At 40.3% G+C, this 21,552-nt stretch overlaps 1 protein-coding gene across 1 annotated transcript in view; it reads left to right on the top strand.

Annotated features, from left to right (window-relative positions):
- The first annotated feature begins 214 nt into the window (after nt 1-214).
- The window catches only part of Zdhhc15 (zinc finger DHHC-type palmitoyltransferase 15), a 94,552-nt gene continuing 73,214 nt past the window's right edge, over nt 215-21,552 (top strand). The window contains exons 1-2 of the mRNA XM_052734394.1: nt 215-596; nt 20,579-20,605. Coding sequence (XP_052590354.1) covers nt 461-596; nt 20,579-20,605 — 163 coding nt within the window. The 5' untranslated portion in view covers nt 215-460. The remainder of the gene's footprint in view (nt 597-20,578; nt 20,606-21,552) is intronic.

The following is a 21,552-nucleotide window of genomic DNA, read 5'->3' as shown; positions in this document are numbered from 1 at the left end:
GACGGCAGAGAAAAGGAGAGCTAGGGGAAGGAAGAGAGGGGAAAACGGAATTGAGAAGGTGGACGCAGTGCAGTCAGGGCAGATGGGCGGATCCACATTTCTTAGGCTTTACAGTTTTGCAGAGGTCCAGCCCTGCAAGCTGAGAAGAGCAAGGGGTTGGGGGTGGGGTGAAAAGGTGGAAAGGGGAGGGACTGTAGTCCCTCCGAGTCCGCCGGCCTGGACTGCCTGGCGACCACCTTGTGCCCCACCACGGCCGGTTCCTCCAGCCGTGACTCACGCCTACAGTGCCAGGCGGGGCGCGCTGGGCAGCGCAGCCCCACAGGTGGCAGCGGCTCGGGGACGGTTCCCGCCAGGCTAGGCAGTGGAGCGCCGCACAGCGCGCCTTCCCGCCTCCCAGCCGCCGCCCAAGCAGTTCCCGGCGGGCACCAGCAGGCCTGCTCGGTCGATCTTCGAGCCGAAGATGCGGCGGGGCTGGAAGATGGCTCTGTCTGGGGGGCTGCGGTGCTGCCGCCGGGTACTGTCCTGGGTGCCAGTGCTCGTTATTGTCCTCGTCGTTCTCTGGTCCTACTATGCCTACGTCTTTGAACTCTGCCTGGGTAAGTGGGTCTGGGCACATAAAGTGGGGAAATTATGCTCCAGCATAAATCATCTGCCCTATCCTTCTCACTGATGTCCCCAGTGCGCTCAGCCCTCACTCTGCGGTTTTCCTTTCGCTCCCGGAAAAACTCCCAGTCTCCAACCTTGGGCTGCTCACAGTCTCTCCCACGCGCCTTCCCACGAGGGTCCCACCACGTCGCCCTTGCCCCTCCTCTGGGTTTTCTTATTTCTTTGCCCTACCCACGATAATTTCCTGGCTCTGCCCACTAAGACACCCCCCTCCCCCCGCTTTCCCATACAGGGTAGCCACTTAGGCTGCACTTTCTCCTTCTGAGCCCACCCAACCAGTTGAGGAAGCACCATACCCTGTGTCCTTAAAGTGCCCGCTCCACCAATGCATCCAACTAAGAGTCCCACCATTTTCCCCTTCTACTAGGATTCCTTCCTTACTGGGGATTCCCTACTAGGAATCCAAAAATATTTCCTGTACTCTCATATTAGCTCACCTTTTCTCCACACTGGGGTCCATACTTTCTCTCTGCAATCCTCACACACAGGCTGACATGTTTCACATCTCCACCCACTTATGATCCTCTCACATCAGGACATTCGGTTTTATTTCACTTTTCACATAGTGAAATCCCTCCATCCTTTCCCTGAGATCCCAGAGTGCGCACACACACACACACACACACACACACACACACACACACACACACACACACACACACACACAGAGACAGAAAGAGGAGAGAAAGAGAGAGATGCTTCCGATGTTCACCTTATGACTCTGCAGGATGCTCTGTTCTATCTCACATTTAACACCGTGATAATAAACTTTCCTCTTTCTTTCCCTGTGGGCTTTCCTCGTTTTCAGAGTTCTAGTGGTGTGGGGGTTCCACAAAACACTCTCTTCTCATATTAGAGCTCCTAATTGTACCACATTGGGGTGCCCTCCAGCCTCTTCCCTTTCCACTTTGGGAAGCATTCAACTCCTTCCCATTAAAGGGCCCACATTATTTTCTGACACGTCGCACTAGTGACCTGCTTTGTCATATTATGATCATGTCTCATCCACTATAATCTCATACTAGAATGTTCTCTTTACACTTCAAAGAGTTCCTACACTCGCTCCCACATCCCACTGAAGAGCCGCTCCTTTTCTTTTTCTTTCTCTCTCTCTCTTTTTTTTTTTTTTGGTTGTTCGAGACAGGGTTTCTCTGTGCAACAGTCCTGGCTGTCCTGGATCTCGCTCTGTAGACAAGGCTGGCCTTGAACTCACAGAGATCTGCCTGCTCTGCCTCTCCAGTGCTGGGATAAAGGTGTCCGCCACCACCACCACCACCGGCTGCCACTCCTTTTCTAACCCCGATTTTCCCCTGTTATCTTTTCTGAGAAACGCTCCCCCGCCCAGTGTTTTTCCACTCCCACCACATTCTGTCTCTGGTGTTTGTCATTGTTTCCTCTAGGAGTGCACCTGCCCCCCTGCCTTCTCAGGCCTGGGAAATTCAGCTCTTTCTTGCTGATGTTTGTAACACTTTCTGCCCTTTCCAATGGGAATATCATTTCCTGTTTCATCTTCTTAGACCACTTCTTTAGACGATGCTAGTTTTTTCTTCTATCCTGGCCTGCCACACCAAGAATCACTGTAGTCCCTTATTTAGAATATGGTTCCCACCATATGTCTTGTGCTTTCAATCTCAGAATTCTACATTATTTCACAACACAAAATCCAAGACCCTTCCTTGTATTTACCTGGCCCCTGCACTTAGATTCTCATGGTCCCCAGTCCTCTATCTATTAAATATGGCCTTCTAACATTCTCATAAACTCTAATTAGTTTTCACAATATATCCTGTCTCCTCTCAACAGAAATTTCTCACAAGCCATTGAAAAGTCCCCATATCTTTTCAAATGAGATCTCATTAATACCTATTATCTTTTCAGTACCAGAATCCCATCGCCAGCACACCCGTACACTTGTGACCTGCAGTCCCCCTATTCATTCAATGTGGGGTTCTCATTGCCCCCCAGTAGTAGTCCTACTTGTTCCACCAGACATCTCCTCAAATTTGCCTTCCCATGACTCATCTCTTTCCTCATATCTTAACTTCTCACCTTGAATATTACAGTTATTGTGCTGCTTTTTAGCCCCAGGACCCAACTACACTTACAACCTCCTTCTCCTACATATTTGGTAAAACTACACTCTACCCCATACACAGATTTGGGTGAAGTAGGGAGGCAAGAAGTGACCCTGTTTTTCTGATATAAAACTTCCTTCTAATCAACTCTATACATCAAGGTTTGGCCTTTTTCTGGCCTTCTTAACAATGTTATGGAAATACAGAAAAGACTTTTAAAAATAAGTTTCGTGTGTTGCTTTCATGGATAGATAGTTAGGCTGTTTTCCATTTCTTCATCTCAACCTGATATTAAGGTGTACTAAGTAGACTCTACAGTGACTGGGAAGTTGTCCTGTTCTCAGACTGTGTTCGCTTTTTTGAATGATTAACTAAGGGATCAAAAGTTCAGCTCCATTGTTATTGTATGTACACTGTTCCTAGGAACAAAGCCACACTGTAAACACTATTAAACCTACTTTAAAATCCTTTAGTACTGACTTACGTGAGTTCACCAAGAAATCATGTTAAAAATCAGAATGATGAGAGTTAACTCTTACATAGTACTTACTTTGTGCCAGGAAAAAAAAATGTCCTCATTATTGTAGCTATATTAACAGTCTATACATCACCTCATTTAATCCTCACAGCTATATAGGGTAGGTACCATTATTATCCCCACTATGCAGATATGTAAACTGAGTCAACAAACTGAGGTAAAACCAAGAATCAGTGTAAATAGTCAGGTGTGGTGGCACACACTTGTAGTCTCAGTATTTGTGAAATAGAGGCAGGAGGATCAGGAGTCCAAGAACATCCTCAGCTACATGGAAAGTTTGAAGCCAGGCTGGGCTACATAAGACCCTGTCTTTTACCCCACCCCACAAAAAAAATCAGTGCATATAATTAGCTTGCTATAAGTTCTTAGTCATGTCATACTAAAAGCTGCAAGAAAGCTTAGGGCTTCTTTTGCTATAGTAAACACACTTGCACAGAACTTGCCATATGCCAGGCTTAATTTCTGATTGAGCACAGACATACACATACAGAGTACTCTTAACCTTTATGAGGTACATACTATCATTATGCCCAGTTTGAAGACAAGTAAACTGAGGAATGCACTGATTACGTACTTTATCTGAGATTATAGAGCTAGTAAATTTTTAAACTTGGATGGTAACACAGGCAGTATGGCCCCTCAGTCTATGCTAGCTACCCTGCTGCTTCCTCTGAACTAGCACAGAGGTCAAAGCTTGTAACCACTAGGCCCAGTATAACCTGAAAATGTGTTTTATTTGGCTCAGACAGTGGTTTTGGTTTGGTATCAGTTAGCATTATTTAAGCTAGGCTAAGCCCAGCAAAGATTCTCAATCTGAGATAGGAGGATCGCATGAGCCTAGGAGTTCAAAACAAGCCTCTATAATATATAGAACCCATCTCAAAAAAATAAAAATCAGTAAATTAAGTGGCCTTGACTCCTGTGTCTGGCTCCACCATTATTCTATGATGTCATCTTCACTTTACAATATTAAATGTTTTCTAAAGTTTTAAATTAAATGTGTGTGTGTGTGTGTGTGTGTGTGTGTGTGTGTGTGTGTGTGTGTGTGTGTGTGGTGTTTGGAGGGATGTGCCACAGTATGCTGTGGAAATCAGGGGAAGTGCAGAGCTTGGTTATTTCCTTCCAACGTATGAATTCTGGGGATTGAACTCAGGCCCTCAGACTTGGTGGCAAATGCCCTTGGTGACATTAAGTCCTCTTGCTGGTCCTTCATTTTACAATCTTTTAACAAATGTATGACCTGGATTTCAGACATGTTGAATCAAAATTTCCTAAAGTTATATTTGGTATATAGTTGAGAACTGGAAGTCAAGCCTGCCTGATCAAAAAAGCCATCCCTTTACCAATATAAAAAAAACCAGTAGATTAGGGTTTTGATACTAACTTCCTTCTAAAAAAACCCATCTCTCCTAAATATTAGGCTATAAACTGAAACTAAAGGTGATAATTTTGTACTTTTATCTTATAATACTTTTTTTTTTTTTTTGGTTTTTCGAGACAGGGTTTCTCTGTGTAGCTTTGCGCCTTTCCTGGAACTCACTTGGTAGCCCAGGCTGGCCTCGAACTCACAGAGATCCACCTGGCTCTGCCTCCCGAGTGCTGGGATTAAAGGCATGCGCCACCACCGCCCGGCATCTTATAATACTTTTAAATACAAAATAATTAAATCATTTCCTCCTTCCCTTTCTTCCTTTCAACCCTCCCCATGTACCTTCTTGCACTGTCTCAAACACACACACACACACACACACACACACACACACACACACACACACACACACACACACTCTACAACCTGCTCAGTCTGTATCACACAGTTGTATGTATATGTTTTCAGGGCTGACCCTTTGGTATTGGACAACCAGTTGATGAGCTCTTCCCTGAGGAAGACCATCTCTCCCGCTCTCAGCATTCCTCAGCTGCCAGCAGTTCTCTGTCTAGGGTCAAGGCCCCATGAGCTTTCCCCCTTTCATATTAGCGTGTCTATTGTTGTCACCCTTGTTCTGGTGTTGTTGATAAGAATGTGTGGTTGTAGCCTCTCTGCCTTTTCTAGGACACATAATCTCACAGCAAACTTTCTATTCTCTGGCTGTCCCAGTCTTTCCACCCTCTCTTCTGTAATGATTTCTGAGCCTTGGGTGCAGGTGTTGTAGGTATCTCAGTTGGACTATAATTTTTTTTTTATTAATTCTAGGACAGGTCATGTAATCTCTTTCAGCCTCAATCGTTTTCCTATGCAATTTACTAGTATGGTTGTTTATTCATACCACAAATGCTTGCTCAGAACTTACTATACACCAAGCATTGCTGTTGTAAAGTTTAAATAATGTGATGCCTGAAAAGCATGAACTATAGTTCACAGCGCATTATAAGAGTGTGTTACATGTCAACTTACTACATTAATAAGAATACAAAGTATTCTACTTCCTTCAAGAAAAGAAGCTTACATTTTTTGTAGTGACCATTAATGTGTTTATTTGCCTTTTGTCAAACATTTTAAAAGCCTTGAAAAGTTTCAAGCTTGAAAATAAAACTTGATCTTAAAACCATCCCTTTCCCCCTTTGAATTTCAACTAGATAGTCATGAAGGATTTACAGTCAATTTCCCCCATAAGCTTACATATTTAATAAGAAAGAAAATAATAGTATCCATTTCATTAAGGTAAATGTTATATGACAAAAGACAATCATTTGAAAATATTCAGTCATTTAGTACATTTTCAATGTTGTGAAGCCATTATTTCAATGTAAGTCCCACATTATTATTGTTACCCCCAAAAGAAAACCATGTAGACATTAAAAAATAACTCAGTTTTCTCTAAGGGTGTGGTACCTGGTAGTCCACCGACCCCGTGGGTGGCCTCACCACAATACCCATGAGTGTGGGGGTAGCCAAAATTAGAGTCAGTGGGTTATTTAATAAAAGGATATTCAGTTAGGAATGATGGGGATGTATCTGGGAGGAGCTAAAGAGACATAATTCCCTGTTCCCTTCACCTCCAGTCCCTGTCAACCACTCATCTATATTCTACAATCTCTCTCTGTCTTCCTGTCTCTGTCTCTGTGTATCTGTGTGTGTGTGTGTGTGTGTGTGTGTGTGTGTGTGTGTGTGTGTGTGTGCGTGCGTGCGTGTATCTGTGTGTCTGTGTCCTTTTGTATCTGGCTTCTTTCAAATAGCATTATGTTTCCAAAATCCACCTACATTGCAGCATCTGACAGTAAAGCATTCCTTTAATAGATTATTAATATTCTATTCTATGTCTTTGCCAGAGTTTGTCTATACATCTGTTCAAGGACATTTGGGATGTTTTCACCTTTTTTTCTGTTCTGAACAAGGCTACTATGAACAATTGTATGGAAATGATTTTGTATATGTGTGTGTGTGTGTGTGTGTGTGTGTGTGTGTGTGTGTGTGTGTGTGTGTGTGTGTATGTATTCCAGTTTTAAAATACATGTACCAGAGAGAAAGATGGGAATAACTGAATTGTATGGTAACTTTTTGAGGAACCTCTAAACTGTTTTTCAATGTAACTAAACCATTTCACATTTCTACTAACAATGAAAGAGAAAGGGTTTCATTTTATCTGCATTCTCACCAAATATCTTTTTCCATTAAAAAAATGACTACCTTGGTATAGTGTGTAACACAGTATCTTTTTGTGGCTTGATTTCCATTTTCTAAATAAGTAAACATGTTGAGCATATTTTAGTCATATGACCGATTTTACATCTTTGAAAAATATCTATACAGACTGAGCAGGTCGTATTTATGTATTTAGGAATACACACAAACACATGCATGTAACTTCAATTAATGGAAAAAGAAGCCATGAATTTGAAAGAGAGCAAGGGATGGGTGTATTTGTAGGAAGGAAAGGGAAGAGGGAAATGATATAATTATAATCTTGAAAAATAAAGGAAATATTAAAAAAGAAAAATATTCAATTTTTCTCATTTAAAAAAGTGTCTTCATTTTCTTTCCTAAAAATGTCTTAGCATACAAAATGAGTTTCATTCTAGTACCTTCATGTGTGTCTATAATTGTACCTTGTGCATAGTCACCTACATTATCCTCTCTTGTCCTCTCTCTTGCTTGTCCCCTTCCTCTCTCCAAAAAGTCCCTCTTCTGCTTTTGTGTCATATATGTGTGTGTGTGTGTGTGTGTGTGTGTGTGTGTGTGTGTGTGTGTGTGTGTGATATTTGCCCCCCCTCACTCCCTTTTCCTTGTCTTCTGATCCCTTCTTCTCTCCCCATGTACCTCCCTTCTCCTTCCATGTAGATTTCCTACTCTTATGTAGATATCTTTGTTTTAATTCTAGAGTTGTCAAAGGAGAGAAAACATGCTAATTTTCTTTCTGAATCTGGCTTATTTTGCCTAACACGATGATCTCCAGTTCCAACAATTTTCTTGCAAATTACAAAATTTCATTAATTTTTATGGCTGAACAAAACTCCATTTTGTGTGTGTATGTGTGTGTGCATTTATCACATTTTATCTTTTCATCTGTTCATAAGCCTGTAGGCTAATTCCATATTTGGGCTATTATGAAAAATGCTGCAGTAAACATGAATGCACAAGTATCTATACGGTATGCTAACACAGAGTCTTTTAGGTATATACCCAAGAATGGTAATGTTGAGTCATATGTTAGTTCCATTTTTTGAGGCTTTTTAATCATTAATTTTCAGCTAGTATACAAAGTCATGAGTTTCAGTGTGACATTTCAGACATACATATCTTTGTGCTTTGTTCATATCAGCTTACGATTGTCTTTCCTTATTCCCCTTCCCCTTCCCTCTCCTGTTGGTCTCCTTCCTCTCCTCCAAGTAGTCTGTTTTCATGCCTTCTGTAGGCATATATACACATATAATCTATAAGCATATGTAACGAGATTCCACATATGAGAGAAAACATGGGGTATCGCTTTTCTCCCACTACCACCTTTGTTTTCCCTACATACTCCCTTTGATTTCTATATCATATATAAGCACAAATAGAAATACTGTTAAGTGTAGATACAGCGTATAAGTGAAATGTGTAGCTTTCTGATTCTGGCTTAATTCACTTAATATGATGATTTGAAGTTCCACCAGTTTCTCTGAAAACAATGTCCTTTCATTGTTTAAGTGAGATGTGCTAAAAATAGCAATTTTCGTGTGCAGTAAGATAGGTTCAAAAGCACAGACTAAAAAACTAACATCTGAAATGACATACAACCATGGATATATTAATTCAGATTTCACTTTGGTTTGTAAAAGGACTAGACAGCTCGACTTAGTATTCCCCATGCTTACACAAATTATTATAGAGATCTCCTAAACATTGATTCAAATGGAAATGGAAATGAAAACACAGTTTCCTGGGAATTTTACCCCATGACAGCAATAACCCCAAAGTTAAGAAATGGCTATTCATGCCTAGACAATGGAGATGGCTTATCTCACACAAACTGGTGCTTAGTGACCCAGGTGAGTCCATATGGTAGTAATGTCTCAAAGGTGGAGAAAAATGATTACACCCAAATCTAAAGAGACCAATGTCAACTCAGGCAAAATAATCACTCTTGCCAACAGAGGCACGAACAAGCAAACAAGCAGACAGACAAAGCAGCAAGAGCACTCCTGAGATGTAGTACAGGAGGCTAGTGTGTGGCTTGAGAAAGGGATAGCTACTTGTTCTGACAGGTGCCAGGTTTTCCTCGGGATCTTGTCCATGGTGTTGGCTCTTCATGGATAGCTTCTTCGGTCCCATTCTCTAAAGTGGGCTTTCCTGGATACCAAGAAGGCCTGTGTGACCTGAACTTCTGAGGTTCTTGTTCTGGCTGAAGCCTACCAAAGCTGTTGTCAAAACCTGTAGGCTCTGCTTCCCGTTGCTTTTCTGAAAACCACAAGAAAAAGATTAGCAGAGAAGACAGATTTTGTTCAAGCCTGGACCTGAGGGAACAAGGATAGACATTCCATCTCAGAGATAGCCTCCTTTTCGATTTCTAGTCTTTTGAAGAATTTCTGTACTGCTTTCCATGATGGCTGCACTGGTTTACATTCCAACCAGTGATGTATGCAGTTTTTTTCCCCAGAATCCTTGTATTTGTTGGTATTTCCTTCCTTGCTAATGACCATTCTGCCAGGAGTCAGATGGATTTACAAAGTGGTTTAAATTTACGTTTCTGTGGAGGCTAAGATATTTGAACACTTTTGAAAATATTTATTGATCATTTTTTGTATTTCTTGTTTTGAGAACTATGTATTAAGTTTTCTGTCCCATTTTTGATTGCATGATTTGGAGTTTTTGAGTCTGGTCTTGAACTCAGAGATCTGCACCTGACTCTGCCTCACGAGTGTGGGATTAAAGGCATACACCACCATTCCTGGCTGTAGCAGTCTTTTCATATGGTTAGTTTATTCCTGGGTACTTTAAATTTTTGAAGCTGTTGTGAATGGAGTCATTTTTCTGATTGCCCTCTTACCAGGTTAATTTCATTACAGAAAAGCTGCTGATGGACTTGGAGAGGTATCTCTGTTGGTAAAATGCTTGTTGCATAAGCCTGAAACCTGAGTTCAATCGCCATAATCCACATAAAGAAATCTGAGCAGAGTGACGCACATCTGTAGTCATACTGCTGTGGACACAGAGACAGGCAGGTCTTTGGGGGCTCACTGGCCAACTATTCTAGCCCACTTAGTGAGCTCAAGGGTAGTGAGAAGACCCTGCCTCAAAACCAAAACCAAAAAACAAGGTGGGTAGTAACAACACCTGAGGTTGACCACTGCCCTTTACACACATGCATGAATACACACACACACACACACACACACACACACACACACACACACACACACACGCACGCACATCAAAGTCTGTATATATTGACTTTAGGTCCTGTTACTTTGCTGAAAATAACATATGTATGAGTTTTCTAGTGGCGTCTTGAGTATAGTTTCATATGGTTTCAAGCTGAGATAATTTGCCTTCTTTCCTATTTGTATCTCTTTTATTCTTTCTCTTGCCTTATTCTGTCTAAGAATTCAAGCACAATATTAACTAAGAGTGGAGAAAATGGGCACTCTCTTCTCATTTTAAAAGAAACACTTTCAGATTTTACCCCATTTAGTATTACACTGGCTATGGGTTTGTTATATATAGCCTCTATTATACTGAGGAATATTCCTTCTATTCATAGTTTTTCTGGGGACTATCATGAAAGCACACTGAATTTGTGAAGGGCCTTTTCATCATCTATTGATGTGATCATGTTATTTATGTCCCTGAGTGTATTTATGCTCTGTATTACTGTTATCGGTTTGTATATGTTGCATCATCCTTTTATTCTATTAAGACTTTTTTGTATTTATGTTCATTAGGTAAATTCAGTGTGGGCGTGAGAGGGGGTGATCTAGTTTTGTTACTAAGGTGATAGTAACATAATGAAATTGAGATTGGTAGTGTTTCTCCCTTTTCTATTTTATGGAGTAGTTTGAGCATCATTGTTAATAGTTGATAGTTCATCTTTAAAGATATGGCAGAATTTGGTGGTAAATGTGTCTTATCCTGTACTTTTCTTTGTTAGAAGACTCTATTGTTTTAATCTCTTCTTATTCTAGATGTTTATATTCTTTATATATTATTTTATTCAAATTTCTAGTTAGTACTCAAACAATTTGGTTTCGTTGTGACATTTTCACAAGTATGTCAGTACACTGTCTTTGCCCCTTGGCCACCCTCCCTGTACTCTCAATCTCTTACTCCTCTTGCTTTCATGTCACATATACCTTATTACAACCCATTGTTAGTTCCCTCGCTGTCCCCTTTACACTTCACCGTCTTCTCTCATTGTCCTCCTTCTACTTTATGTCCCGCATATGTATACGTTGTTGTTGTTGTTGTTGTTGTTTCCCTGAGACAGGATCTTATTGTGTAGCTGTGCCTGTCCTGGATCTCACTCTGTAGACCAGGCTGGCCTCAAACTCTCAGAGATCCACCTACTTCAGCCTCCTACATGCTTAGATAAAAGAAGTGTGCCACTATGCCCAGCTCCTACATATATATGTATACAGGAGTTCAAATCTAGATTCTGCATGTAAAAGAAAACATGCAACATTTGTCTTTCTTACCTGGCTAGTTTCACTGAGCATAATCATCTCCAGTTCATCCATTTCCTATGAATATTTGTTTCTCTTTTTTTTAATAGCTATTTGATTTTCATTTATCTCTTGATGGCACCTTTGGAAATCAGATTCTCCTGTTTCTCTAGAATCTGTTATTGCCTGTTGAGTTGCTTCCTTCTTAATTACTTTACTAACTGTATTAGTTCCATTTCTATTACTGTGAAGAACGCCATGACCAAGGCAACTTAGAAGGAAAGGTTTATTTGGGCTTATGGTGCCATGGGTATAAGAGTTACTCATGGTGGATGGTGGGCAACATGGCAGCAAGCAGCAGAATACCAAGAGTTCACTGCTTGATCCCCAAGCAGGAAGTAGAGAGAATCAACTGGCAATGGCATAAGTCGTTTAACTCTCAAAGCCCAACCCCAGGGTCATTCTCCTCCAACAGGATCATGTCTCCTAAGCCTCCCCAACAACATCACCAACTGAGGGCCAGGCATTCAAATGCCTGGAACTACTGGGTCCATTCAAACCATCACACTAACCAATTTAAAGACTATATTCTTTGTCATGCATGGTCTATCAATTCTCTGTTCCTTAAATAGTATTCAGCTAGTGGTGTAGGGGTTCTCCAAAAGTTTACAGCCAGCACAGAAATGACCCATGAGAGACAAGAAGGAAATCTGGTTCAGCGTGACTTAGTTAACTGGTGTTGGATCAAACTTCTAGAGTCTGACACTAGGCAGTTTATTTTAGCCATATTCAAGCACAGCACCATTTTGGGGGAAAAAAGTTTCCTGATGATAACTGAATCCTGTGTGTACAACAAAGCTTAAGACATGTTTACATTGAAACTCTTTACAAATTGCATATGATTTCTTCCATAAAGATGGGTTCTGTTAACTCAGAAACAATGCTCAAGATAAGAGTCTATGGAGAATGACTGAGGTAAACATAATAGTCCAGGGGGGTCAGGAGTGGCTTGACTCTAAGATAACACAGAAATTACCTAGGCTGTTGTAAAGTACAAGTGACATCTCTCAGAAGGATGGGTTTAAGGACTGAGAAGCAATGCTCAAGATCTAGGGAGGAAGAGTCTGGGATAAACAAACATAATAGTCTGGAGGACTTTGGTGAAACCTGGCCCTACAGATAGCAAAAGATTACCAGGTCATAAACTACATCCTTCCCCAGCATTCCGTGTGGAACACAGGCAAACATCTACTTCCTTTGAAGAGATAAGCCTGCATGTTTAACTTTCCTGTTTTCCCTGGTGCTTATCTGTGTGCACATGTGGACCTTGTACCCCCTACATAGTAGTTAAGCAGAGATTTTGTGGATGCCTGGAGTAATATATATATTTGGAAAAGTGTTACATCTCAGTCTTTGCAGATAGGCTTTGTGTTGGAATTTCCTTTAGCCATCATTAACTCAGCTGTTTACAACTATACCTAAGCCCTCTCTTCCTGTTTTTCAATTTCTGAAGTCCATCTGGAAGGAAAAGCTTGGAGTTTTTGCAGGCCTTTTAAGAACAGGCATCACATTTTGAATGTCTGCCTGCCCTTCTCAGTTCCGTGGTCCACATGGTAGCACTTAAGTATCCTCATTCCACTGTCTGTTTTGTCGACCTTCTCTTGACCTAGCATTGAAAAGAGCAAAGTCAATGGGTGAGAGAAGATCCTTGTCAGTACTGACATGATCAGACATGATCCATGTGCAGAAGACAGAAGTCAAATAGGGGCTAAAAGCTGCACATTAGCATAGCTTAGTTCAACACAGGAAAAATAATGATGATGATAATGATGATGATGATGATGAAGAAGAGGAAGAGGAGAGTGAGAAGGAACAGCAGCAGCAGAAAGGCGAACATTGGCCACCAGCCTAGGGAAGGAGTGAGCTCTGTATTACAAATACTTGAATACGTGGCAGAAGAGAAGGCACTCAGACATGAGTTTGAAAACGAACTTGATTTTAAAAGTATTTTTACACCTGAAGTTCTTTAAAGAGACAATCAATATAAGGGAAAAATCCTTTCCTGCAAAATTTCCAGTTGAGAGTTACAAACTTTTGACAAGAAAATACCATATTTTAAAAGATCATGACATTTATTTTCACAGTTCTGAATTTTTCTTTATTTTTTAACACCATCTTTTGCATTATTAAAGAAAGAGACTAAAATATTCCAGTCACAATTGAAATGAAGATGTTGCAAGAGTCATCTGAAACTTTTTTGCAAAATTAATCTCTTATCAGGAATCTCTTGGGTAAATGTACAGTTAGCTAATTCTATGACGAACTTACCATGCATGGTGATAAATGATGTAGTGATACCTGCTGTTTCTTCAAATTTTAATTCACTACTAGGGAAGTAAAGAACTGGAGTTACCATTGAATAGCTTTTTATTGTCATTTCTCTTCCATGTTTACTGAATGTAACTAGACATGAAGACAGAAGTGGAGTGCATGGGGCTTAATGGGCTAGTCAACAAATGTAGAGGAAACATGGGAGGAACTATGTCGTGACTGCCAAATAGAAACAAACATAGGAATAGTCGTGAGATTTAAATTTTTGAAGGAAGAAAGCTAAAAAGTACAAGTGAAATTTATTTTAATGATTTATTTAATCCAATATATGAAAATATTTCCATCTCAACATATTATCCATATAAAATTATTAACAAAATATTTTTATTCATTTTTATACTCCATTTTCTGAAGCTAGTTTCTTTTTTATTGAAAATTTTTTTCTGACAATGTGTTTGGATCAGTTTCCCTTCCCCCAATTTCTCCCAAATTCCCTACATTTTTACCCCTCCCCCTTCACACCCTTTCTTTCTCTCTTTAGAAAACAAATAGGCAAACAAATGGGAAAAAACTACAAATAAACCAAAATGAACAAAAAAGAAAGAAAGAAAGACACACATATTCACACCAAAGCCCGTTAAAACACAAAATTGGAAAACATACAAGCAAAAGAAGAATCAGACAAAAATGCTATTGAGTTTGTTTTGTTCTGGCCGTCCATTTCCTTCTGCACCTGGATTGTATAGTCTAATCTCATTACATGGTAAGAGTCTTGCAGTTACTTTAAGCTGGCTGTGCTCTATCTGGAATTCTTCTGTATATACATTGTCTCATTCCAGTACCAACAAGTGATCTTCCCTCATCCACAGTCTTGTAGCAAATGGCCAAACAAATGAGAATTAGGGCCTCCAATTAACTTAACAGCAATTATGCATAAAGAATTCACGAATCTGTTTACCTGGACTTAAACAAAACATAACATACACATGCACCAAACATTGCATGGTGCCTCACTAATGTGTACAACTTTGTTTATGAGTTTCACTTAAAAAGAAGTAAGTAAATGAAAGCAAGAACATTCAGCCTGATGTACCAAAGAACAGTTAATCAGGTACTCTTCATTCATGTTAGTCTCCAAGCAACTCAGCTTTTACTCACTTCATTTTTTAAATTTTTTACTTTTTTAGGATGTGTTTGTCTATGTGTGTGTTGTGTGTGCACTCATGCAGATATTTGTGCACATGCCCATGGAGGCTAGAAGATGTTAAATCCCCCGGAACTGGTGTTAGAGGCAGCTGCAGGCAGTGTGACATGAGTACTTAGAACTAAACCAAAGCGCAAGCTCTCTTGACCACTGAGCCGTCTTACCCTACTTCATTTGAAAGAGATGTCATTAGCCCAGTTGGCATGTACAAAAATCACGAAGTCCCAGGTTGACCCACCAACACTTCTTATTTACATTTCATTTGTATTGTCAGAATATATGCCAATTTTATGAATTGGATTTATTTTAATTTTAACTTTTTTGCGAATTTTGTATGTGAGTACACTATATTTACATCTTTTTTACCTCTCCCTCTGACCCTCCAGCTCCTCCTGTGTACCCTTCCCACACCCCCTATAATTCATGACCTCTTCTATAATTATTGCTGTTAGGCACACAAAAAACAAAACAAAACAATTGTGGAATATTAGTTGAAGATGTATTCCATTAATTTATACTGTGGAATATTTAATGATGCAAAGATGTGTTGCATTCTTTTATGTTGTATTTGTTTAACTCTGTGAAGCTGTGTTACTTTGCCTGTATAAAACATCTGATGGTCTAATAAAGAGCTGAATGGCTAATAGCTAAGCAAGAGAGAAATAGGCGGGACTGGCAGGCAGAGAGAATAAATAGAAGGAGAGAGAGAAAAGAAAAGAGCGAGAAAGGGAGGAGAGGGGGACGCCAGGGGCCAGCCACGCAGCCAGCCACAGAGTGTAGGTAGAGTTTTTCTGCCTGGCCCACAGTCGGGACAAATCTCTCTCACCTGCCAGTCCCACAGCCGCTCAGACCCAACCAAGTAAACACAGAGACTTATATTGCTTACAAACTGTATGGCCGTGGCAGGCTTCTTGCTAACTGTTCTTACAGCTTAAATTAATCCATTTCCATTAATCTATACCTTGCCACATGGCTCGTGGCTTACCGGCATCTTCACATGCTGTTTCTCATCGTGGCGGCTGGCAGTGTCTCTCTCACTCAGCCTTCCACTTCCCAGCTTTATTTTCCTCCTTGTCCCGCCTACACTTCCTGCCTAGCCACTGGCCAATCAGTGATTTATTTATTGACCAATCAGAGCAACACATTTGCCATACAGAACATCCCACAGCAACAGAGTAAGAAGTAAAGCAAGGTATATAGAATAGAAAAAGATAAAAGCCCAGAGGCAAATGGTAGATGGGATAATTTAAGAAAAGCTGGCTAGAAATAAACCAAGCTAAGTCCAGGCATTTATAAGTAAAAATAAGTCCCCCTGTATTTATTTGGGAGCTGGATGACAGGCCCCCAAATATCAAAGAAAAAAAGAACCAACTACAAATAATGAATCCAATTAGTGTTGCCCTCACGTACATGTATATATGTTAGGACTGACTGCCTAGGACTGGGAAATCTGTCAGGGGGTCATCCCTGAAGAAAACAAATTCGCTCTCCTTTAGCAGCTATTGACTGCTTGCAGCTCTTCATCTTGGTGTGCGGCCTTGTGAAATTTTCCTCTGTTCACATTTCCATGTCAGCTGAAACCATGTTGAGAGTGTATGGCTGCAGCTCCCCAGTCACGTCAGGAAGATGCTCACTCTCAGCAGTTTTTCTGATCCTCAGGGTCTTACAGTCTTCGTGCCCTCTCTTCTACAATGATCCCTGAACCTTAGGTGTGGGGTTGTATTGTAGATATTCCAGCCAGGGGTGAGCATCCAACAGTCAGTTCTCTGCCTTTTTTCAGTTGTGGGTCTCTGTCATAACCCCTCTCTGCTGAAAAAAAAATGCTTCATTGGTGAGTGGTGTGAGATACACTCATCTGTGAGTAGGATGCTAAATATTGAAGCTTTATTGATGTAGAAAAGTGGTACTAGTAGATTCCCTTCTAGGGTTATGACTTCTGTAGCCACAGGTTCTTGGCTGGGCTCATAGTAACAGGAATGAGCTACCTCCTACTGAATGGGCCTTAAGTCCAATTAGACAACTGTTTGTTAATCCTCAAACATGAGTGCCACTTTTGCACCATTGGGATATCTTATAAGTTCAGTCGTTGTTTTAGTTCTCAGGTTTGATAGCTGAGTAAGACTGTTAATAATTTTTCTCCCTAGGCAGTTTGCATAGCACCTTCTGATATGTTGAGAGCTAGCCAAAGTGCATCTTCAGCAATAGGGCCGTACTTCCTAGCTGTGTGAGGTAATTAAGAGAAATGGCAATAACCTGTATTGTTTTGAACGCTCTCTTGGCACTTCAGTTTTTGTTAGATACTCTGTGGCTCCTGGGAGAGCATTATCACTCCTATGTAGGATAACTCTATCTCAAAAAGAATATATATATATATATATATATATATATATATATATATATATATGTCTTTCAAGACATGGTTTCTCTGTATATCCCTGGCTGTCCTGGAACTTGCTCTGTAGACCAAGCTGGCCTCAAACTCACAGAAATCCACCTGCCTCTGCCTCCTGAGTGCTGGGATTAAAGGCATGTGCCACCACCGCCCAGCATATAATGTATTTTTAAGTAAGCTTATAAAATAATGTGTTTCCCTATGGCTTTTTCAAACATCCTTAGTGTTCTTTATCTCTCCTTTCTCTCTCTCCCTCTGTATTACCCTTCCTTACTGCACTCAAATTAAGCCCCTTCCCAGTTTTCTCCATTCACCCTTCCTTAGCACCTGTGCTGTACTATCCCTCCCTCCTAGTACTTCTCCTCCCTTCCTCGATGGTCATTTTTTTTTCTCTTTCTTGGCTTTTTGTTACTCAAGTTATATATGCAACTCTGAAGATTCAGAACTAGGAACAAGAATTAAAAGAGAGCATGCAGTATTTGTCTCTCTGCTTCTGGGTTACCTCACTCAGTATATTTTCCAGTTCCATCCATTTCCCTGCAAATTTCATGATTTCATTTTTCTTTTCAGCTGAATAGAATTTTATATCTATTATTAGACAAGAGAAGAAATCAAGTTATCAGCTTTTTTTAAAAGATTTATTTATTTATTATGTATACAGAAGAGGGCGCCAGATCTCATTACAGATGGTTGTGAGCCTCCATGTGGTTGCTGGGAATTGAACTCAGGACCTCTGGAAGAGCAGTCAGTGCTCTTAACCTCTGAGCCATCTCTCCAGCCCGTTATCAGCTTTTTAACACAGACCAAATTTATCATTTAAAAAAAAACTCCATTCAAATGATCATTCAAAGAAGAATTTAAACACACACACACATATGTGTGTAAAGGGAAGGAAAATGTTGTTCAAATTTTAGATTGTCTTTTAATAAAAAAAAAAACCCAGAGCCAGATATTGGGGTGAAAGCTGAAAGATCAAAGAAGCAGAGTAAGCCACAGCCAACCTCACCTCACCAACTCCTCAACTGATCCTGTTTCCACAAATCCTCTGACTGAAAGCCTGTGAGTCCTCACTCGAAAGGGTCTCAGCTGACTGCTTTAGTTCCTGTTTCCTCACCCCTTATACCTTTCTCCACCCTGCTGTCACTTCCTGGGATTAAAGGCGTGTGTGCTTCCCAGTACTGGGATTAAAGGTGTGTGCCACCACTGCCTGGCCCTGTTCCCATGTGGCCTCGAACTCACAAAGATCCAGACAGATCTCTGCCTCCCAAGTGATAGGACTAAAGGTGTATGCCACCACTGTCTGGCCTCTATGATTAATCTAGTGGCTGGCTCTGTCCTCTGATCCTCAGGCAAGCTTTATTCAGGTACACAATATATCACCACAGGAAAAAGTATGACTAATGAAAGGACTGAAGAAATAGCACCTAAAATATATTTTCACTCACTGTTTTGACTCCATTTCTCCCACTCTTAACTGTTCTGACCATAAATAGATAGATAGATAGATAGATAGATAGATAGATAGATAGATAAATAAGTAGATTTAAAACTGGAGTTCGCTGGGTGGCAGTGGCACATGCCTTTAATCCCAGCACTCGGGAGGCAGAGCCAGGCGGATCTCTGTGAGTTCGAGACCAGCCTGGTGTACAGAGCGAGATCCAGGACAGGCACCAAAACTACACAGAGAAATAGTGTCTTGAAAAAGAAAAAAGAAAAAAAACCCTTAAAACTGGAGTTCTGCTTTTCTTAGCATCAAGCACACACAGATGGTGATGATACAGACAGATAGGTCCCATTTGTGTGATGATGTTTTAAACAGGAGTGATACATAACTCATGGTAAACCTGCAAGGGATGAGCTAGATGCAGTATGTGGGAAAATCTCTGGAGACTAGAACTAGTCTCAACTCTGCTGCTTTTAGTACAGTATTCAATGAATCATAAGCTGGTTGACATTTTATTGTAAACAGGCTTTTTATTAGGTGACTTTTGCTCAATGATAGGTTAACCTAAGTATTCTAAGGATAGATAAAATAGGTGTCTTACTTACAGTTTCCATTGCTGTGACAAAGTACCATGACCAAAATCAACTTATGGATGAAAGGATTCATTTTATCTTATAGCTTGTCGTGCCTCACTGACGAAAGTTAGAACATGAACCTGGAGGCAGGAGCTGATGCAGAGGCCATGGAGGGGTGCTGCTTACTGGCGTGCTCCTCATAATTTGCTCAGCCTGCTTTCTTATAGCACCCAGGACCACCAGCCCAGTGGCAGGATCATCAGCCCAGGGATGGCACCACCCACAATGACCTGGGTCCTTCCCTGTCAATCACTAATTAAGAAAATGACCTACAGGCTTGTCTACTGCCCTAGCCTATGTAGGTATTTTCTCAATTGAGAGTCCTTCTTCCCAAATGACTCTAGCTTATATCAAGTTGACATAAAACTATCCAGCACAGTAAGTCAGGCAGGCTAAGCTACGAGATTCAGTAAGTTAGATGTCTTAGAATAATTTTCTTTCCCTTTTTTCCTTTTCACACTGCCCTTAAACTCACTATGTAGCTGTGGATGATCTTTAATATCAACCCCTCCTGATCCCACCTCCTAGGTTCTGAGATTGGAGCATGCAGCACCATTCCCAGTTTTATGTGGTGCTGGGGCATACATTTTACCAGTTGACCTAGGTCCCCAGTACAGCACTTTCAGTTTAAAGATCTTTTCAACAGTGGCTTAATTGGGATATAACTTCATCATCACTTGAGGGACATCTGTAATAACTTCCTAATTTATCAGCTTTTAAGTTTATAACAGCATGTTAGATTTATCTCATATTATTTGACTTGTTGGGTCTTTTAAAGGTTATTTCTATATTTGTTAAATGAATGATGTTTAAAAGAATATTACATTATTGTGTGAAGGATTTGTGCTCATGAATGCCATGGCATGCGTGGGAGTCGGTTCTCTCCTTCCCCGATAGGGGGCCTGGGGAGCAAACTCAGGTTTTCAGGCTTGGCAGCAAGCACCTTTAACCACTGAACCATCTCAATGGCCTATGAATTCTTAATTACTAAAGATTTAAGAGAAGGAAACTAGCAGAGGATGGAATTTAATCCTCTTTTCCATCCTTCATCTTACAATTCTGGTTTTCTAAAATACCATTGTTGACTTGTTCAAAATACAATGCTGTGAAAAATTAACTAGACAACACATTTTAAAATATCACTGATCTCTCTCTCTCTCTCTCTCTCTCTCTCTCTCTCTCTCTCTCTCTCTCTCGTTTTTTTCTCTCCACAGTGACTGTTTTGAGCCCAGCAGAAAAAGGTAAGTGTATATTATGAACTGTGTTGGTTAGGAATGTATCATGTATCCTTTTCTTTTTCAAAAAGTAAATTATAAAAAGTCTATAAGCTGAGCAACTTTACAAAAAGTATGCTTGGTTCATTAGAACATTTAGGGAGATTTTTTTAAAAGGAAATTTACTCAGAAGTAGGTCAAATCATATTTTCAGTGGCCCTTTTAACTATAAGATAGCAATTAGAAATTATCAAGATTCATGGTGACATGGACGTAGGTAATCACATTATCTTCCATAGTGACACCTAAGCTCTCTTGTTCTGCCATTATTGTCCTAGCTACCTGGTCTTCTTCCCAACCCACACCCTCTTTTAGATATAGAGTAAGGGTCCCACAGGACTTGACCATCACAGTTCCTATATGTTCTTGTGTTCCTCTCAACAGATCATTACCATCTTAGCTTGACCTACAATTTTTTGAAAACACTGAGGTACTTCGAATTTAAAATATGTAAGCTAATCATGAGTCTCCATTAACAATTAGCTTTACATTATTTTATCAGTAAGATCCAGAGTATATAGAGTGTGCTTTATAGTGTCACTTTTAATTCTCATTTTATGGGAGTTCATTTTCGAATTCATTGACCTTCCCAGCATTCAGAATCTGCTGTGTTACTGTTCTGCTTTGCTATTGCTCATTTAACATGGATAACAGAGCAGTAGGAATGGGAGACAATGGCCAATAGTACTTCAAAGTGTGGGCTCTAGAGCCAGATTGAATTTACAGCTCAGCTCTTTTTTTTTCTAATAAAATATTTTACCCTCATCCTATTATTTGCATACATAATAGAAACAATAATACTACCTAATTTGTGAAGATGTTATGAAGACAGTTTAATTGCACATAAAGCAGTTAGAACAAAGGTGAATAGAGCACATCCTAAAAGCTCAATAAACATGTACTGTTATTGTGAC

Source organism: Peromyscus californicus, unplaced genomic scaffold (genome assembly GCF_007827085.1).
Source record: "Peromyscus californicus insignis strain IS unplaced genomic scaffold, ASM782708v3 Scaffold_10__1_contigs__length_136768540, whole genome shotgun sequence".
Taxonomy (NCBI): Eukaryota; Metazoa; Chordata; class Mammalia; order Rodentia; family Cricetidae; genus Peromyscus; species Peromyscus californicus.
Note: the sequence above shows the minus strand (reverse complement) of the source record. Positions and strands in the feature narration are given on the sequence as shown.